Below are 17,964 nucleotides of genomic sequence, written 5' to 3'. Positions count from 1 at the left end.
TTACAGACTAGTTGACGATATTTCCCCGGCGAGAGAACTGTGACGCATGTTGTGAAGATTATTTGGAAAACAAACATCTTCAAACAGTCTCAACAGGTATTTTTTTATCATAATTGATAGGTTTTGTTTATCACAATTCATTTTAAGTAAAATTCTTTATTTGGTTCAAACATATATGATATACGGGACGGCGTCAAGTAATATTTTGCTGTGCCTCTAGTCGACAAATGGTCGAGTCTCATCGGCCCATTCTCATGATAGGTTATTTTCAGTTGTGTACCATGGACTTATACCACGGGCTTATCTCTTTCCAGACGTTGTATGGATGATATTGATGTGGATGTGTAACGTCTCTAATGGAACGTCACAACAAATATAAGTCAGTCAACATGAACAGTAATTGTTATTTCAGCTCTAGGCCTACTGTATTTACACGTCTGAATTTGACAGCTCGGATGATTTATTGAGAATTGTAGGTAATTTGACATATTTCTATGATAATTTTTAGTTTTCTGTTTTCTTTTACCACCGGAAGGCAATACTTATCCACTTTTGATATATTTAAACAAAAGACGTCGCAAAATAATAGCATCAAGGGAGATAACTTACGACAACATCTTATTTCGCTTTTGGACATATTTATTTCAGTATTTCATCTTCTTCATCTTTTCTCCTTCCCCCGTCGATACCGACGATTACGGAAGTCGTAATTTTGTAGATTTTTCATAAGGATCGTATGCAAAACATTTTCAGAAATGTTTTGAAGTTTTGCAGTGGCAAATATTGATTAGAACAGTGTTTTTGTACAACTAAATGTATTTGAAAATATTGTGTTTGGCTGTTTATTAACATTTTTCTCATTGATAATTTCTATTGCCATTTTCTAAACTAAATAAGGTAAGTTGAATAGAATTGCTATGAAAGACATTTTGCAAGTAGTCTAAGAAATGACAGGAGATCAAACATTAATGCATTCGATACATTTTTGTGTATTAGAAGGTAAATGAATAATTAACATGCTGCTGCACATATCATATCAATATTATTTCATAATTCCAGACATGCCGTGTTGGTACTTTGAAAAGAAAGAATTACGAAATACACCTTCATTCCAAGATGGTATTGATGCTGGCACAGAAGCTAGATATAGACGAGAAGGAGCAAGATTTATCATTGATGCTGGTACCAAGATGGGACTGTATCCTTCGTAATAAATAGATTTATTCCATCTGTCAGATTCACACAGTGACAGGAGCACATTGAGGTATGGTAAAGGTCAATTCACAGACTTAAGAAAGCCACTAGTTTTATTTGTTTCCTGTTCATATCATATAATGAAATTCCGTAGGTATGATTTTCTTTGAAAAAGACGTCATACCAGGTACTCATCGCCAATGCAAATCAATACACATCAACATTACATGTATTCTGTGTTATCACACGGTATAGCAATGTGATGTAACAACAACACAATATGCTGTCATTGGCTAATTATCAGTTCTTCATTCAATGTAGCCATTTTAGAAAGTTCTGTACCAAGCACACAATGATTTTTTTGATATTGAAAATTGTTTTGATTCATATAAGCTCAAATGAGATTTATGATAAAATCTCTTTGAAATAATAATTCAAGTCCCCCTTTTTAATGCTGTAATTTAATATATAGAGATGGCATAAACATGAGCATTGTACATTAAATTATGAATCCTTGACAGTCTGGCAGGCGATATGATACCTGTGGTACAGGTGTTGTGTATTTCCACAGATTCTACATGTTTCACTCCTTCAAGGAATTCCACAGATATGTGAGTATAATTAGTGATACATGTAAGGCTTTTTACAGTTAAATAAGAAATTATTACCACTGGCAATATATGCAGATTGACAAAATTTAGAAATTGGGTAATAATTGGAATAGTTTCCTGTCAAATACAATGTCATTAAAATAAATGACAATGAAACATTTGTTGTCATGACACGACATCGTAATCATTTTTGTCATTGCTTGGTAAGTCTACCTGGCATAAGCTTATGTCATGGTATGACCTTGTCTTCTAGATCAATCCATCATTTACTTTCCTTTAAACAACTTCTTAGAACTATAAGGCCTCAGGTTGTGATATATTGCATGTAGCTTGCGGGGGTGAAGGGTTGTAGTACCAAGTTGTTCTAATAAATGACCTTATCACTTTCAAGTTCGCTTGTGCTGAATTTAAAGATACATGAGTGTGACTTACATTCACGTGACAATCATTTGAGTCCAATGTAAAATATATATAGATCAAATGATATCAGTGGCAGTAGGACTAGTAGGTTCATACTTTTCAGTCTGTCATTTGCAGGGGTAAAGACTATTAACTGTAACCAAGTTTATGACCATTACTTGCATTCAGGTTAGGTTACAGTATGAAATGTGATTTTAAATAGGATGATAACAGACAATGTGAGCAATGCAGGCCTCTTGTTGTGTTTACTGAAACTATTAGTTGAAAAAACACTTTATCTCATGACAATTTAAATTTATGTATTTTGTTTTACAGATAACAGCAGCATGCTGTCTATTTTTGGCTGGGAAGGTAGAGGAGACCCCAAAGAAAGGCAAAGACATCATCAAAATATGTCAGTCTATGTTGTCACCTCAGGTGTTCAGTGTATTTGGAGATGATCCAAGGGTGAGAATTTTCTTTTGAAATAGATGTTATCTGTTGGATGCTGTACTGGTCAGTCTTTGTCAGTTACCTGAAATTAAGATTGAGATTACTGGTAAACACACATGCAGATATGTAAGTACAATGTGCACATTGTATATAAATTATTTATTTTGTTTGAGTAATTATGAATTGTACTCTACATAGTTTTGTGCTTGTAAATGTACTGAATGTATAACTAATTGGTAAATGACTATATATATACATTGTGCATTTAATGAATGAAATATTAAACCTTCATTGATACATGAAGTAAAATACTATATGGTCCTTTGTTTGTATTTGTAGGAGGAAGTGATGACAATGGAAAGAATTCTGTTACAAACCATCAAATTTGACCTACAAGTGGAACATCCGTACGGATACCTGCTAAAGTTTGCCAAATTCATCAAAGGTACACAATAGTTAACACTCAACAGTCGGATGAAAAGCCACCATGTTATACTTGGTGTCACATATACACACTAACAATAATATTAAAACCCAACCAAGTTCAGTTGATAATCATATGACCAATGAATATCATAACTTATTGGGGACATCTTCTTCATTATCACATGATATTGATGTCACACACAAGAGGTCACACTACAGCATCTGTCAGTTACCATTCATTTTATGGGGGTTATGTGTACACAGAAACCTTCAGTTTAAAATTGGAAAAAAAAAATTAAGCTGAAAGTTTCTGTGTGACAACACGTTAATATAATGCTTCAGTATTATGAAGAATATCTTTTGGCTAGTACATTTTACTGTCGAACACTGAACACCTAGTTCAGGAATTTGAGATATGGTATTTTCCAAATAACTTTTTTTTTCATATTCTTTTTAAAGGGGCTGGTCGGCGAAAAAATGTCATATTTGCTAAAATGGCATATACCGATTCAAATTTAGCTGAAACTCACTCCCTAATAGTAAAAATTCTAATTATATTAAAGAAATCCTAAATCGTCACCTGGCAGTCTAAAACTCTCAATTGACCCATATCAGTGATGTAATTTTACCCCACGCGCGTCATCAACAAGGCCAAATGTAAACATTGTGTTGAAAGAAAAAGAGGCACGCAAAAGTCATGACAGGCACGAGGTATCAATACCGTTATATATAACAACAACATATAGGTAGGAATACTGCACTTGCATCATACATGACCTTTGAAAACAATTATTTACGTATAGTATTGCTGGTCAAAACTGGACATTGCAAGCAGAACTCAACCATCATATTGCCGTGGTATAACTTTTGGAAGGCCAGAGAACGCATTTGGACCCATTTATTTTGTAATTTATTCCCCGTCCAGCCCCTTTAAACTGTTGCCTACATGGTTTTAATACAGTGCAAATAAATTATTGCTTGCATTAACTTCGAGATATACAGTTCCCATTACCACTTTTGATCAGCACATAGTATAACAAAACAAAATTGAAGTGGAGGCTAAGATGTATTGTAACAGTTGTTTTATCCAATTCATTGTATATAGTTTTAAGTCCATTTTGAGTGTTAAACATAACACAATACATCTCCAGCACACACACAGGCATACACACATAGGGAGATATTAGCCAGGTGGCATAGGACTAGTAGTTAGCACCTGATAAGGCAGCTCTTGCGAATTCCTCAATATTGTATTGATTAATATATATATGCTATTTTTTTTTTTTAAATCATTGACAAATTGAATTTGAAATACTTCTGGGATAACTGATATTTGTTTTAATGATTTTTGTACATTAGTGTCACTTACATCCAATGTTAAACAGCCATATTCAGGAGAATGTAAAGCATGCGACACTAAAAGACAAGTTAACAACAGCTTGCACAATCACCAAAACCATCTACAGGGCTGTACACAAGTTTGCGAGAATAAAGTCTTTGTCACTGTTATTGTCACATTGGTATTATTTGTCCAATATTGGCTCTACTTTAACAGGACATCAGCTTTCTGTGGGGGAAGAAATTTGGTCCTTGTGAGTTCAGTGCACCCATCACCCCGTAATCAGGTCAATATAGGATCATACTGTGTATCCTAACACTGTAGAGCCAGTGTTAGCTGGTCGATGAGTTGAAGTAAATACAACTGCAGAGTTTTGTTGACTGTGTACGCTATTGTTATTTAGCGTAGTGGTAGTATCTCTGGCTGCCGCTATTGCATGTAACTTAGTAGCATACATTTTGCCACTTTACCTAATTTCTTTATGCTTGTAGGTGACAAAGAGAAGATACAAAAACTGGTACAGATGGCCTGGACTTTTATCAATGACAGGTAAGTCAGTATTTAGATAGGCAGTGTTCTTATACTTCAACACATGTAGTGGTCATGTGCAACAGTTACGTTACAGGGATTTTTTCAGGCTAGTCAAAAACATCTTCAAAATTTTAAAATTCATAAAAGAAATATAGTGATTCTTCAAGAGGTTGATGAGTCCCACTGGAAATCTGTAATTCTTGTACATTTGACCATTATCATTACTTTGGATATCTCTAATTCCTCATTCACCTTCAAGTAAATTTTTCGTGACTTTTTAGCCAGATGGTGGGCTATTCAAATCACCCTGCGTCCATGGTCCTTTGTCTGTCTGTCATTCCGTCTGTCCTTAAACAATTCTTGTTAGGACATTTATGTCTCCCCCCCCCCCCCCCCCCCAGACATTATAGATATTAATGTGGAATGTTTGCCTTTAGCCTGTGTACAACCCAGTGCCTGCAATGGGAGCCAGAGGTGATCAGTGTGTCATTGATGTACCTAGGCACTCGCCTCACAAAGTTTGATATTCAGGACTGGCACGGCAAGGTACCTGGAACAAAGACCAGGTGGTGGGAGTTCCTGGTGGAGGATATCACTGTTGAACTTATGGAAGGTCAGTTTTTAACTCTTTAAAATCATTTCTGTTTCACATTAATTTGATTTCTCTCAATGTACTAGGCTGTTGATGGTGCTTTTTTACAGTCTCTTTTGTCAATTTCACCTTTAAATACAAAATAGATAAGAAATAAAGTCAATAAATTATTAATTTGAGCTGTCCAGAAAATATTCTGTCAACTAATGACACAGTATGACTTCATATGATAAATATTTTAAAATACTTATGTGCTTATCAAACTCGTATTTATAGGGGTAATGTTCAATTTGAAATGAAAATATATAAATGGTTATATTATTGATAAATTATAATCAGAGTGACTAATAAAGTACAGCTATTAAGTTGAAGAAGGTAAAATCTAGATCATTAACGCATAATACAGCTCCAAAGTAGAGATATCATCAAGACTTTTCAATGAGTCTTGTCCAGACAACTTTTACAATTTACATCCACTTGTGTAGTTACCACACTCTGAATGATTACACCTACTGATCATGACCTCCAATCAAAGACAGATAACTGAAGAATATATAATACTGGAAGTCATTACACCAAGCAAACTTAGTTTACTTACATTAACTCAATTTCAACACTATTTCTGTAAAAAGTTTCCATACTACGTGGTACCTATCCCAATAAAAGTTTGTTGAAAAATGTTATTGTTGCATATTGGCGATTCAAAAACATTTTGTAATATATATTGATAGACATATATTGCAAATGTATTGTTGATTGTATTATAATTGTCCAACCTTAACGATCAGTGGATGTTAGCTTAAAAGTTATACTCAAAATAAAGTTTAGACAATACGTATTAGGATAATTCTATAATTGTAAGCTTAATTACAGAACCTGGTATTGTTTGGCATGAAAACTGGCTGTATTAGTAGTAAGATTTGGTAGGTATGTAATATAAAAAACATGATTTGTGATGTTTTTATGTTTCAGATATATGTCACAAGGTGCTTGACCTTTATTCCAACAATCCCCAGGGAACTGGTACAGACTCTCCTCCAGTTACTCCCAGTAAAAAGTCAACAGCCAGGGACACCCCTCCTCCACCGCCACCACAGGTTGGAAAACGCAGTCTCCCAGTAAGTAAACAATTCTATATCCAATATAGCTACTGAGATATTGTTAACTATTTTTTCTGTCCTACTCATGAAATTACTAAAGTATTCTGCCATCAGAATAATTGACAGTGTCTTTGCTTGTATAGTGAAATGATACATAGATGTATAAACAGTAGAGGCTCCTTGTGCATTTTGCTTTCAATCCTATATGGTAGAGTTAAAAGGTTACTGATTGCTTATAATACATGTTTACAGACAACTCCAGCTGAAGCAGCACTTGAGGCTAAGGTACCCAAATTACAACCAGAAAGGCAGAAAAGTAAAGACTCTGGCTCAAGACGAAATTCAAGCAAGAAAAACGGCTCTGTACCGGAAGCCCCATCCTCGATTGCTTTACCACGCTCTGCCCCAGCCTCCAATTACAGCTCAGCTCCCCCTGTACAGAGCAAACCAGACTACACACAGTATGGAGCTTACATGGCATCTTCATCATCACAGTACCCATCCTCGTTTCTGTCACAGGAGGGTAGTAAATCTATAGAGACACTAGTAAGTGGGTCAGGACTTGTATCCACATCATCTTACTTACAGACTCAGCCCCCCACAACTGCTGCCTCAGCTCCTGCAGCAGTTCCTCAGTACCCACCCCCAGCACAGTACCCCCCTGCCCCCTACCAGCCAAACACATATGCCCCACCCACAGCCTATCAGCAGCCTCCACCTGTCCAGCCACAGTACCCTGGCCCTGGTGGGTATCCTGCTGGTCCTGCAAATCCTGGAGCTCCACCTCCACAGCAGGCCTTTCACACAAACCAGCCTCCACCACAAGTAGGTCAGTACCCCCCAGGCTTCCCGCCACCTCAGCAGTTTAATGGGCCACCCTTCCAGGGACAGACTAATTTTCCACCACCGCCACCTCGACCTGGATTTCCTCCTCAGCAGCCTGGTGTCAGTGCTCCACCACCTTTTCAAACTATGCCTCCAAATACAGGGGCACTAAACACTATGATGGGACAGTCTCAAAGACCACCTGTGCCTGTCCAAAACAATATGGTACCACTGCAACCAAGCTCGGGACTACCAGTAGTTAGAATCACAGGTCGGAGATGATGTGATCAATAGTGTGTTCGGGATTTTTATTTTGTCAAGTCAAAGAGACTCATTGCTGATAATTTTCACCAAAGGATAGTTGGAAATTATGTGGATGAAATCCATAAAATGGGTATAGAATTATTGAAAAGTGCAATAAAATGAAATGCACTACAACATTTTGCATCCAGTCCTAATGCGGATGATTTATAGTTACCAAAAGGTAACTTGAGTATTTCTTTACCATATATATGTTGACAAGTCCTGAAAATATTGCTAACAACAGACAGAATAGTCACACACAGGTCACACACAGGTCACCTGGTCCTGGTAGGGAACTTCAGAATAGAGGAATATGGATTATAAATTTTGTATGAAACACATAATTTACAAAAAATAATATAAAATTTTGAGCATCAAACCACAATATTACCTGTTACTGACTACATCTATGCCAAATTTTATCATTATTGAAATTTAACCAAGATTTCTGTAATGATAAGTACTTCCATGCAAGTCAAAACAAAAAAGTTTTAATGTTTATTACTGGTCAAAACAGACTGTAATTTGGCATATGGGTTGTTATTGTATGTAGTATTATAATTTGATGTAAATTTTGTGTTTCAAACAAAATTATAGCATCTGGTACTTTTCCATTCGTCTGTAGAGAACCACAAACCAGGTGCCCTCTGCTTAAATACAGGTCAACAGGTGACGAATTCAGTTCATGAGGTAAACATAAAGCATATAATTGTAATAGTCTTATTCATTGTACTGTAAAAGATGTGGATTAATTAGGTTGCCTTACAAGCGTCAGCTGTAGGGAATTTCCCTTTAGCTCAGCGGTAGAGCATCAGGCTTGAGAGCCAAGGGTCGCGGGTTCGAGCCCCAGCGACGGCCCTATCTTTAACACCATTCCTCATCCTATTACAGTACTTGTTGAATGGTAACAAACATTTACATCTTGCTCAGTACAATTGTGTAACGATATATTAGATTGTGAAATTATTGAGAAAAGAAGCGAAAATTGGTTTTGGAAGCAAAGATATGCCGTACATATGATTTTATTTTAAGTGTACATGTGAAGAGTCAATGTGAAGGTATCTTAAAGTGATTAACTAACTATAAGTGCTGATCTATTACAGTGTGATATGGTATCATACACATAACTGCTATAATACATGACCTTTTGTACAATAAGATATCGATACAGGTACTGTTACTTGTATAATTGTCTTAGAAGTGCCCCACCACTGTTGCTGGAGGTGTGCATTGTGTCATTCCATATTCTGTGTCAATAGTTTAACAGAGATTTCTTCTATACTGATTCACTCACAGTTACCAAATTTGACTCTCGGTTACATCTTGGTATGATGAGGGTTGTATGCCAAAAATAGGTCAGTGTGACCTGCATTTTGACCTTTGATTCCAGTCATTGAAACCATATGCACGGAAATATCTAACAGATTTAGTACACAGGAACATCTTTGGATGAAAGAGTGTTCTATATCAAAAGTAGATCACAAAAGTAGAAATTGCAACTCATTGTCCAGAGGGTATCTCCCATACTATTTTACATGGGTTACCAAAGTTATCAATACATCTCGGGATAATGCCACTTACCAGAAGTAAATCAATGTGACCTACATTTTTACCTCTGACCCCAATCATCTCACTTCTGCCAGCAATTTTACTCTACCTGTGAAAAGGTCTAGTTATTGTCTAGCGTGAGAATTTTAATGCTGTCTGTTAGCTGTTGGGGAACTGTGGATTGCCCTGCACAATTTGTCTACGTTTTACAAAAGCCTATATTGCAGTAATGTGTATGCTACAGTACCTGTATAACTGTTTTTATATACAAAAGTCCATGTATAGCTGTAACGTGGATACTTTACCATTCATAACGATGATTGTACTGATAGTTTAAGTGTTGGAGTTCTGTGTACAAATGTTATGTATGAATTTTGAAAGTTTCTGTATACATGCATATTGCATTATGTGAATTTGGGTGCCTTTGGAGATGACTGTATACACAGTGGTGCATTGTAATGTAAATTATGTAAGTCATATTAACAGTGAAGAACATAATTGTTATAACTGTTACTAAATGGTCTAGGTATTTTAGACATTGTGGAGGCAGGTGTGCTGGGACTTGAATCAATGCTATATATATGTCATTATGAAATCCCAGTATTTTGGGACACTATGAAGCAGGCGTGTTGGGGTGTGAATTAATGTTACTTTATTGATGAAAGTCAAGAGCTGTCTTGATACATATCTTAAATACCTTTGACTTATTTTTAAGACTCTGATGAAAGAGCATTGTAGTTCACTTGTTAATGAAATTCTTACAACAGAACTTCAAATATGGATGGGAAAAATTGGAATCATGGCTAAATATCATTTGTGTTGTAGAGGAAACGTTTTAAAATATATTTCAGTCAAATGAAAATAATGAGCTCTATGAGAATGTAGTTCCTTTTTTGGCATATCAATCTGTTTTAACCACTTTGCACTTCAGCCTAGATTTGACCTCTACAATGTGTTCAACAGGTGCTTATTTTGTTGGTACGAGCTTAAGTCCAGCTGGCAACAGTGTGTAGATTGTTACCATTTTAAATAAGATTAGGTGCTACTGGGATAGATTTACTTCAATGACTTGTTCATGTCTATATGACATCTATAGAGGCAGAATATGTTTTTATTGAGCATGTTTATTGCATATGGTAAGGAGGAAAATTACATAGTATGGTGCATTTTATGATGACTGTATTTCTCAATAATGCCATAAATATTTCATTGGACTTTGGAGATAGTGATATCAAACATTTGTTTAACCATATTAGCAAAAATATTTCTTTGCTGATGTGAGATTTATTAATTGATGTGAAAGGCAATTACTTGGGATACAAGTGATTGAAAGGAATCATCTAGAGTGCGAGAGCTTAATGCCAGGAGTTCATCATTAGTGCACACAGGAATGTACATGAATCTGTTAATATAGTATGATTGAATATGAATGTAGAATGATATTTATGAATCTTGGTTCAATAAAATGTGTCCAATGTTCCTGTTTGTTGTGTGATGTGTTTGAACAAAAGTTCCATTGGGCCTGTCTTGCTCACCTGTTATTCAAAACTGTTGGTACAAACAACCCACATAATAATAATTATAATAATATTTATTTTAAAAGTGGTTCAAGGTCAAATATATTTAAACAATTATGATAGCAAGAAGGTTAAATATGCCGATTGTTACTTCACACAGTATGGAATCTGATTGGAACACCTTATTGGAAGATTTAATTTATTTTATACATGTGACTTTTAAAGTTGGTTCAGGTCATGTATTTGAACAAGTTTCATAGCCCTTCATCTTTGTATGCATCTGGTGAAATATCATTATCTTGTGCCTCGTGGTAAGTCGTGTAAAGATTTTAATACAATTGGCCTCTCTAACTTTGAAAGTTTGACAAGGTCATACAAAACTATAGATAATTTTGTGTGAAATTATATTACATGTTATAATATTGGGACATCAGCGCTTTGGGTTTTTACTAACCTTCATAACTCTATATGGACCATGATGCCTTCTGAGGGGTTATTTCGCCTGTGAATGGTTACTAGTCTTGTTCTTATAATTTGTTGACGTGATGCACCACACTGCACAGGTACCTGGATGGGGACCCAAGGTAACTAATTGTTTTGTAGATCTGGCAGGGTGTTTTTTAAAATGCAGTTTTTAGTGATATTATTGTTGTTCCCAAAGAACATGTATTCATAGAGTGTATGCCGGTAATCAGGTTTGTTAAAAATACTAATTAAGTGTCACTGAGACTAATTATATACTTATACCATAGGCATATAATCAAGAGGATACCATTCCCCCACAAAGGCATGCATTTACTGACAGTCTCTTCTATATAAAACTTAAATGGAAACCCAGAAAAAAACGCACAATGGTTCCGGAAGGGTAAGCATCTTCTGTTACAACGACGACACCCGCCATGTAAATCAAGGTCAAATCCAAGTGATGTCACGTCCTCATAGCAAGAACCGGTGTAATGTGAAGTTGCTCTATCGTCATGACAAACACGTAAACTGTTTATTTGGTTTTAATGGTAGCACTCGTATTGACATAAGACAAAAACACGAGGTAAAACAATAAAGTGTGCTCATCAATAACATGGTGCCGTGTAAAATATAGGACGCAAGCTGCACTAGAAATCACTACTGGATGATACTAATAACAAGGTTACCTTATAGCACTTTTACTTCATTCAAAATTACATGAATTTACATGAGCATTAAAGATGATTACGAATGAACGTCAAACTAATTCCATGTGAACATTAAACTGATTTTATGATGAATGTGTCTTTACAGAAGGTAAAATCACGTGCAACATGACTAGTTCAGTAAAAACTTTCTTTAAATGATTTTTTTTTTATACTTCTCGCACAAGAGCTTCTACGAAATGAAAGTTTTACTATAACATATAGACGAGGGTCCCGACACAATCTATTAATATCATAACTTAAAATAGTATACACGGAACAACTATATTATAATTATTATATCAATCAACGTTAGTAGTCCTAGTTCTATGGGATCACCACGTTTCGGAATTTAATATCTGTTTGTGAGATCACGTACACAAATATCTACTTTTCAGAGTTTTAGTGATAATGCATTCTTTAAATACATATACACATAATCTGAAGGAATCACGATCGAAGACTAACTGCCAATGGATACTTTATAACTCAATATTAGCAAAGGACTGAGCTGTTCGAAATATCCAAGTCTTCAGGTCAGAGACGTAAAATACTTAACACTGTACATCTGTGTTACAGTTAAGTGTAAACTGTCCTTTACCATTACTCACAAGTATACGTATACTATATATAAGAGAGGACTGATCGATTAACACTATGTCGAATTTGAAAGTAATAAAACTATAACAGATGCAGGGATGAAGCTACTACAGACGTTATACATGTATGGTTTTGATATAGCTTGATCAAGATTTTAACTCTGTAACACCGACAACGTACTCGTACATTATTCCATCACATCTCTGACCTTTCACCTTGGTTGATAATCTTGATCTTCACGTGAGGTTCTACATATAATATAAATAGCTATTTCGATACACTTATATTCTACTCCATAACGTGTATATTGTTCGACTTGCGATACAGCATTATTTTTTCTACGTCTGGACCAGAACGACAATGGAATGGTTTTATACTTACAACACTTCTATCAATGTACATAACAAATTGTAAAAACGGGAAAACAATAATAAATAAATATGAAATGTCATCAGAATATATGCATACGTTTCTAAATGGTATTATCTATAAATGTGGTTTTGCAACAAATCATTCAAACGTTTCTATTCTCATACTCTTTGAAATCTCCTTAATTAATTGGTGTCAACTCATCTGTCTATCATAAATGACTATCGAAACAAGTGATGGGTATGACTATGGACTAAACTGCACTGAAAGACTATAATGACACAATGGGCTCACATTCATATTGCTGGCAACGCCGACTTCCGTATGACATTGGAGTACAGAAGGATACTCGAGTACTGTATGCTATTGGAGTACTGTAGGCAACGTACAGTTTTAAGACACCTAATTTTGCGATCTTGTCTTTCTGTAATAATTCTTTCAGTCGCGTTTCACTCATCTGTATGACTTATGTTACGTATAGACAAATATGTGTTCGCGTAAAACTTGAATTTACATGCAGTGAATGCTTAACGGGAAAGTAATATCAATCGCATTGATTGATAATTTGGTGTATTTTGCAGTGCGTGGCACCCCACGATCCAAAGAGATATTGACATACAGAATTAGGCCATGGAGATGAACGAGTACATGAGATATGTCCCCGTCAATTTAATGATTCGCGGTGAACAAAGGACCGTAACTCTGTATGTAATGGAAAAGGAGGCACGATCTTAGTAAGGGGCACTCTGCCAACTCATGAGGTACTCATAACTATATGTGGCAGAGGATATGAAATAGGCAAAGTGATGAACGGTCAGATGGACCGAGTTCGAACCTATAGCCACCTCAAATATTTCTTTTGGTAGACTAATGATCGTAGTCTGCTCTTGGTAGTCTGTGATGACGATGAAGCGTTGTGGAGTAAATATATCTCACCTGGCACCCTCCCCGTCAGTTGCCACACGAGCTATTGCGGGAGATACATCAGTATGATGTGGTACACTGCAATGAGACTGTAGTATGGCCGACGCTATAAGTATACTAATGATCAATGTAATCTCTTGGTATATTGCATTTCTGTTTGGTTGATTGATAAAACGCAGCCACTCTTAATAGCAGGACTAAACCTGTTGTCACTGTAAATAGATGCACCTATAACGAGGTCTGGAGAGCTTAAATACTATATCTAGTTAGTTAAGAAAATATCTTAATTGAGCTATTTCAAAATTTTCATTGTTGGACAGTTATCTGAATGACTCAATTTTCGGCTTCAGACTATTATGGCATCAGATTATCTCGGGAAGGAGTCGTGTATTGCTTGCGTAACTGGAGAAAGAGGAATGCAACGGCCAGACCAGGGTTCGAACCCGGGACCTTCCGAACTCTTGACTAACGCTCTACCAAAAGAGCTACCTGGTCGCCGATGATGGACCCAGTCCAGTTCCGCTATACTGGTTAAGTGATGAAGAATTAACAATTCCAAAATGCATAGCTCTCATCTTAAAAAGTTCAATTTTGTTTCAATTAAAATGAAGTGGACATAATGTATATCCTTGACATGTTAGGAACCACATTCTATTTCGTCCATGCTTTGGGTACATCAATCTTAACAACGTCTTGTTTCGTTGTGGTCACTCCCGGTCTGGGAGTAACAAGTTCTGTGGTAGCCGTTGATATGTTTGACCGTGTTGTGACTAGATCGGAGGACCCTATTAACTGTACAAGACCGTCTAATGCCATCTGTACACTCTCCTCACTGAGTGAGCACACCTCCATTGTTTTCCATGGTCTTTTGGTCGTCATGGCTGCCTTCAGCCCAAGAGCTGTCTCAAGCTCATCCAGAGGTAAAGCACCTTTAAAAGTAGAAAAAAATGTATTTTTCTTAACAAAATTAATTACTGCATTTGCTACTATTAAGTGTAAACTTAAAAAAAAACCACCTTTATAATGAACTGCCGTAACGTAAAAAAACAACACCTTTTTATTTATTTAATGCATAAACTTGACGTTTTCCATTTGATAAGAGAAACTATTTGCTTATAAATGTATAAAAACTGTGCATTTGACAGGTGTGGATACTTTAAATAGATATATATCATGTTTACATGTTTCGACATTTTTCAATACTATTGAGTCGTCTTTTGGAGAATAAAATCAATCTTAATATGATTATTGCAGGATGCGACTAGTGTGCCCCGCTCCTGCTGATATGCTGCCCTTATTTCAAAACTTGGAATCTCTGTATTTGCGTTTTCCCCCTTACCTTCTTTCACGCCCTTGAGTGGTTCCATCATCTTTGAACACCATCTTCACATCACCTTAGCTGGTAAGAAGCAAAACCCTGAACAAATGAATTAAATCATTACCCACCTGACAGGTCCTGTTTGTTGCCTAAGACAAGAAGAGGTGTGTGTATGAGGTCCCGGTCGTGCAGCACGCTGACAAGGTCCTGTTTGGCGTCGTCCATCTCCTTGGTATCCAAGCACGTGCTGTCCACCACGAAAACGATACCTATAGAAGCAGGTAGCAAACATTTCATTCATAAAACCGATTTGTTGAATATAATATTGTAATCAGTTTGCTGTTTATGTTATTGGTTATGTGTGAAACTATCAGTTTGAGTATCGAAATATAAAACACAAGTACAGGTTAACTAGAATTATATTAGTACGTACCTTCTGTGCCCTGGTAGAACTGCCGTCGTTTGACTCTGAAGTTGGGGGACCCGCTCAGGTCAAACACCATAAAAGAGTGACCACTGGAGGCTCGGACCTGCTCCACGTTAAAGTCGGATGTTTGGACTGGCTCCACCACATTGTCACATCCCAGCTTCCAAGAGTATAGCAAGTGAGTTTTACCTACATGCAGAAACGACAAACGTCATACATATGTAGGTATGTTACCATAGGCGATCTTCTTATACATGCAGGTAAAAGGTAACACATCCAGAACATTATATTTGACATAGCCAGCTTCCAAAAGTATAGCATTTTTTAACGGAAATACCACAAACATCACATATAGTCATACACACTGTCATACCCAGCTTCCCGGTGTGAAGGTCTTTCCTGGTTTAACAACTACAATACACGACAAACGGCATCATTTATTTAACTTAAATGGTACCATAAAAACATATTTAAGTGTTGTTCTGTAGTACATTTCACGTACAAACATTTGATAACGAATATGTCCAGTATTTACTTTGTCTGATGAAACTCTCCTTCATTGTGATGGAACTTTCAACATCAAATTTTAATTCCCTACACAGTACACATACATAGGTCCTAATTCCCAGACCTCTAATCATCACTATATACAGTTATCAAAATCAGGCATATTTCAATTTAGTAAAAGAAAGAAAAAAAACAATAAATATCGAAGGACATAATTTAATGTATTGGTGGTTTTTTATACCAAATTTTAAATGATCAGTTATGCCACAACCCTAGCTATTTTTATTGAATGGGCATATTGTTGAGAATTTTCCTGACACAGGAGTATCACGTTTTTATAAAGAATCATTGTGTCGATATAAAGGATGCCTTTGTCTTATCAGTAACACACACTATACCGTGGACATTTTTATTGATTTCAGCACAAACTAAAGTAACTACACATATATATATATTTCAGTGAGTATATGCCCTAGGCCTATACCCACCACTAGACAAATAATGATCAGTTGTTTTAGGAAATGCAATTTGAACTGTTATACGGATAGTGCCTATTACACCGTACAGGTACAATATTTTGCTAGCTTGACATATATGGCACATTTCCAGAAACAATATGAGTATTCGGATGAAAATAATCCACCACAAGCTGACGAACAAATGAAGATTAATTGTAATGATGGGTTATGTTCATGAGACTGAAATTGTCTGAAATGCATTACATGTAGGCCTAATGCACTGTGTGTGTAAATATATATACTCACTCGATCATATATGTCATATATATGAATTATGGATCAATTTGAAGTCAGTGCCAGCTATCACTATACTAAGCTTTCGCCAAGCATGTTGGTTTTGGTATCTATATACATATAGTCAATATCAGTCCTACAAACGAACATAGGTCCTATAAGCATAACTATACGTTACCATATTAAGCTACGAATTAACGATCGAACCCATTTTTATGACGATCGATATCGGGTTTAATTCAACCGTCAACAAACCATTGAATTCAGGTGCAAACTTGAAACTGATATCGGTATGGAATATAATCATTATAAAGTAAAGCATGTTTAAAATAGGAAATTTACATGTATACATGTATACGAATCACAACACCACAGTCTAAAAAGTGTATCGTTACGTTACCGCACCTGCTCCACTGGGCCCAACCATCAAAATCTTTTGAGGGTACTCCAATTCCGTGTAGGAGAGATTTACGGCCAGAGTCTTGGTTCCTCCACTGCTACATGTGGCACCCATATCATCTTGGACTGGGATGAATCATTCTATCCCCAGCAAACACGCGAGCATTACATTTCTCACGAACCTAACAACTGGTTGTTTACAGAAAAAGAGTTATGACAAGGGAGATAACCTATTTCAATTGCAGCCTGGTGGACGGGAAGCTTTTAATGCCCCAATATATCAAAAAGCAATAGTGAGATTCTGGCTTGCTATTTCAGAAATACTTTTTGATATTCGTATATGATGTTGCAGAATTGATTTAAAGTCGCAGAAATGTGTTGCAATAATTGAATCGAGCAAATGTACGAGCTACTTAGTATATTTCAAAAAGAAATATTCCCGTCAAGCTAACAGTGGTTTACAGACCGGGCCTGGGCTGTCGAGTTATGGGGTAAAGCTAATAGGCTATCACACACAATAAACCTATTTTGGTTATACTGTCATTATATTCCACTACAACATATATGTTAAATCCCGGATCTCGGATTAAAAGGACTGGTGCCGTCACCAGTCCATACCTGTCCTACTTAAAAGTTATTCGACATTCAGGCGCGGATTTGG

General features: G+C 36.2%; 2 protein-coding genes across 2 annotated transcripts; one reads left to right on the top strand and one right to left on the bottom strand.

The window, feature by feature from the left end:
* The first annotated feature begins 21 nt into the window (after positions 1 to 21).
* Positions 22 to 8,035, top strand: LOC110446434 (cyclin-K-like). The gene is made up of 9 exons (XM_021491587.1): positions 22 to 96; positions 1,060 to 1,198; positions 1,724 to 1,805; positions 2,541 to 2,672; positions 2,997 to 3,102; positions 4,914 to 4,971; positions 5,391 to 5,566; positions 6,518 to 6,663; positions 6,898 to 8,035. Exons 2-9 carry the CDS (start codon positions 1,062 to 1,064, stop codon positions 7,750 to 7,752), a joined length of 1,692 nt encoding a protein of 563 aa, XP_021347262.1. The 5' UTR covers positions 22 to 96; positions 1,060 to 1,061; the 3' UTR covers positions 7,753 to 8,035.
* Positions 8,036 to 10,384: 2,349 nt separating this feature from the next.
* LOC110446448 (ADP-ribosylation factor-like) lies at positions 10,385 to 17,496 on the bottom strand. The gene is made up of 4 exons (XM_021491600.1): positions 17,310 to 17,496; positions 15,652 to 15,834; positions 15,347 to 15,487; positions 10,385 to 14,829 (listed from the first exon to the last, which is right to left on the bottom strand). Exons 1-4 carry the CDS (start codon positions 17,416 to 17,418, stop codon positions 14,552 to 14,554), a joined length of 711 nt encoding a protein of 236 aa, XP_021347275.1. The 5' UTR covers positions 17,419 to 17,496; the 3' UTR covers positions 10,385 to 14,551.
* Positions 17,497 to 17,964: the final 468 nt, after the last annotated feature.

The sequence above is a fragment of the Mizuhopecten yessoensis genome, unplaced genomic scaffold (assembly GCF_002113885.1).
Source record: "Mizuhopecten yessoensis strain PY_sf001 unplaced genomic scaffold, ASM211388v2 scaffold2699, whole genome shotgun sequence".
NCBI lineage: Eukaryota > Metazoa > Mollusca > Bivalvia > Pectinida > Pectinidae > Mizuhopecten > Mizuhopecten yessoensis.
This window is presented reverse-complemented; position numbering and strand designations above follow the sequence as displayed.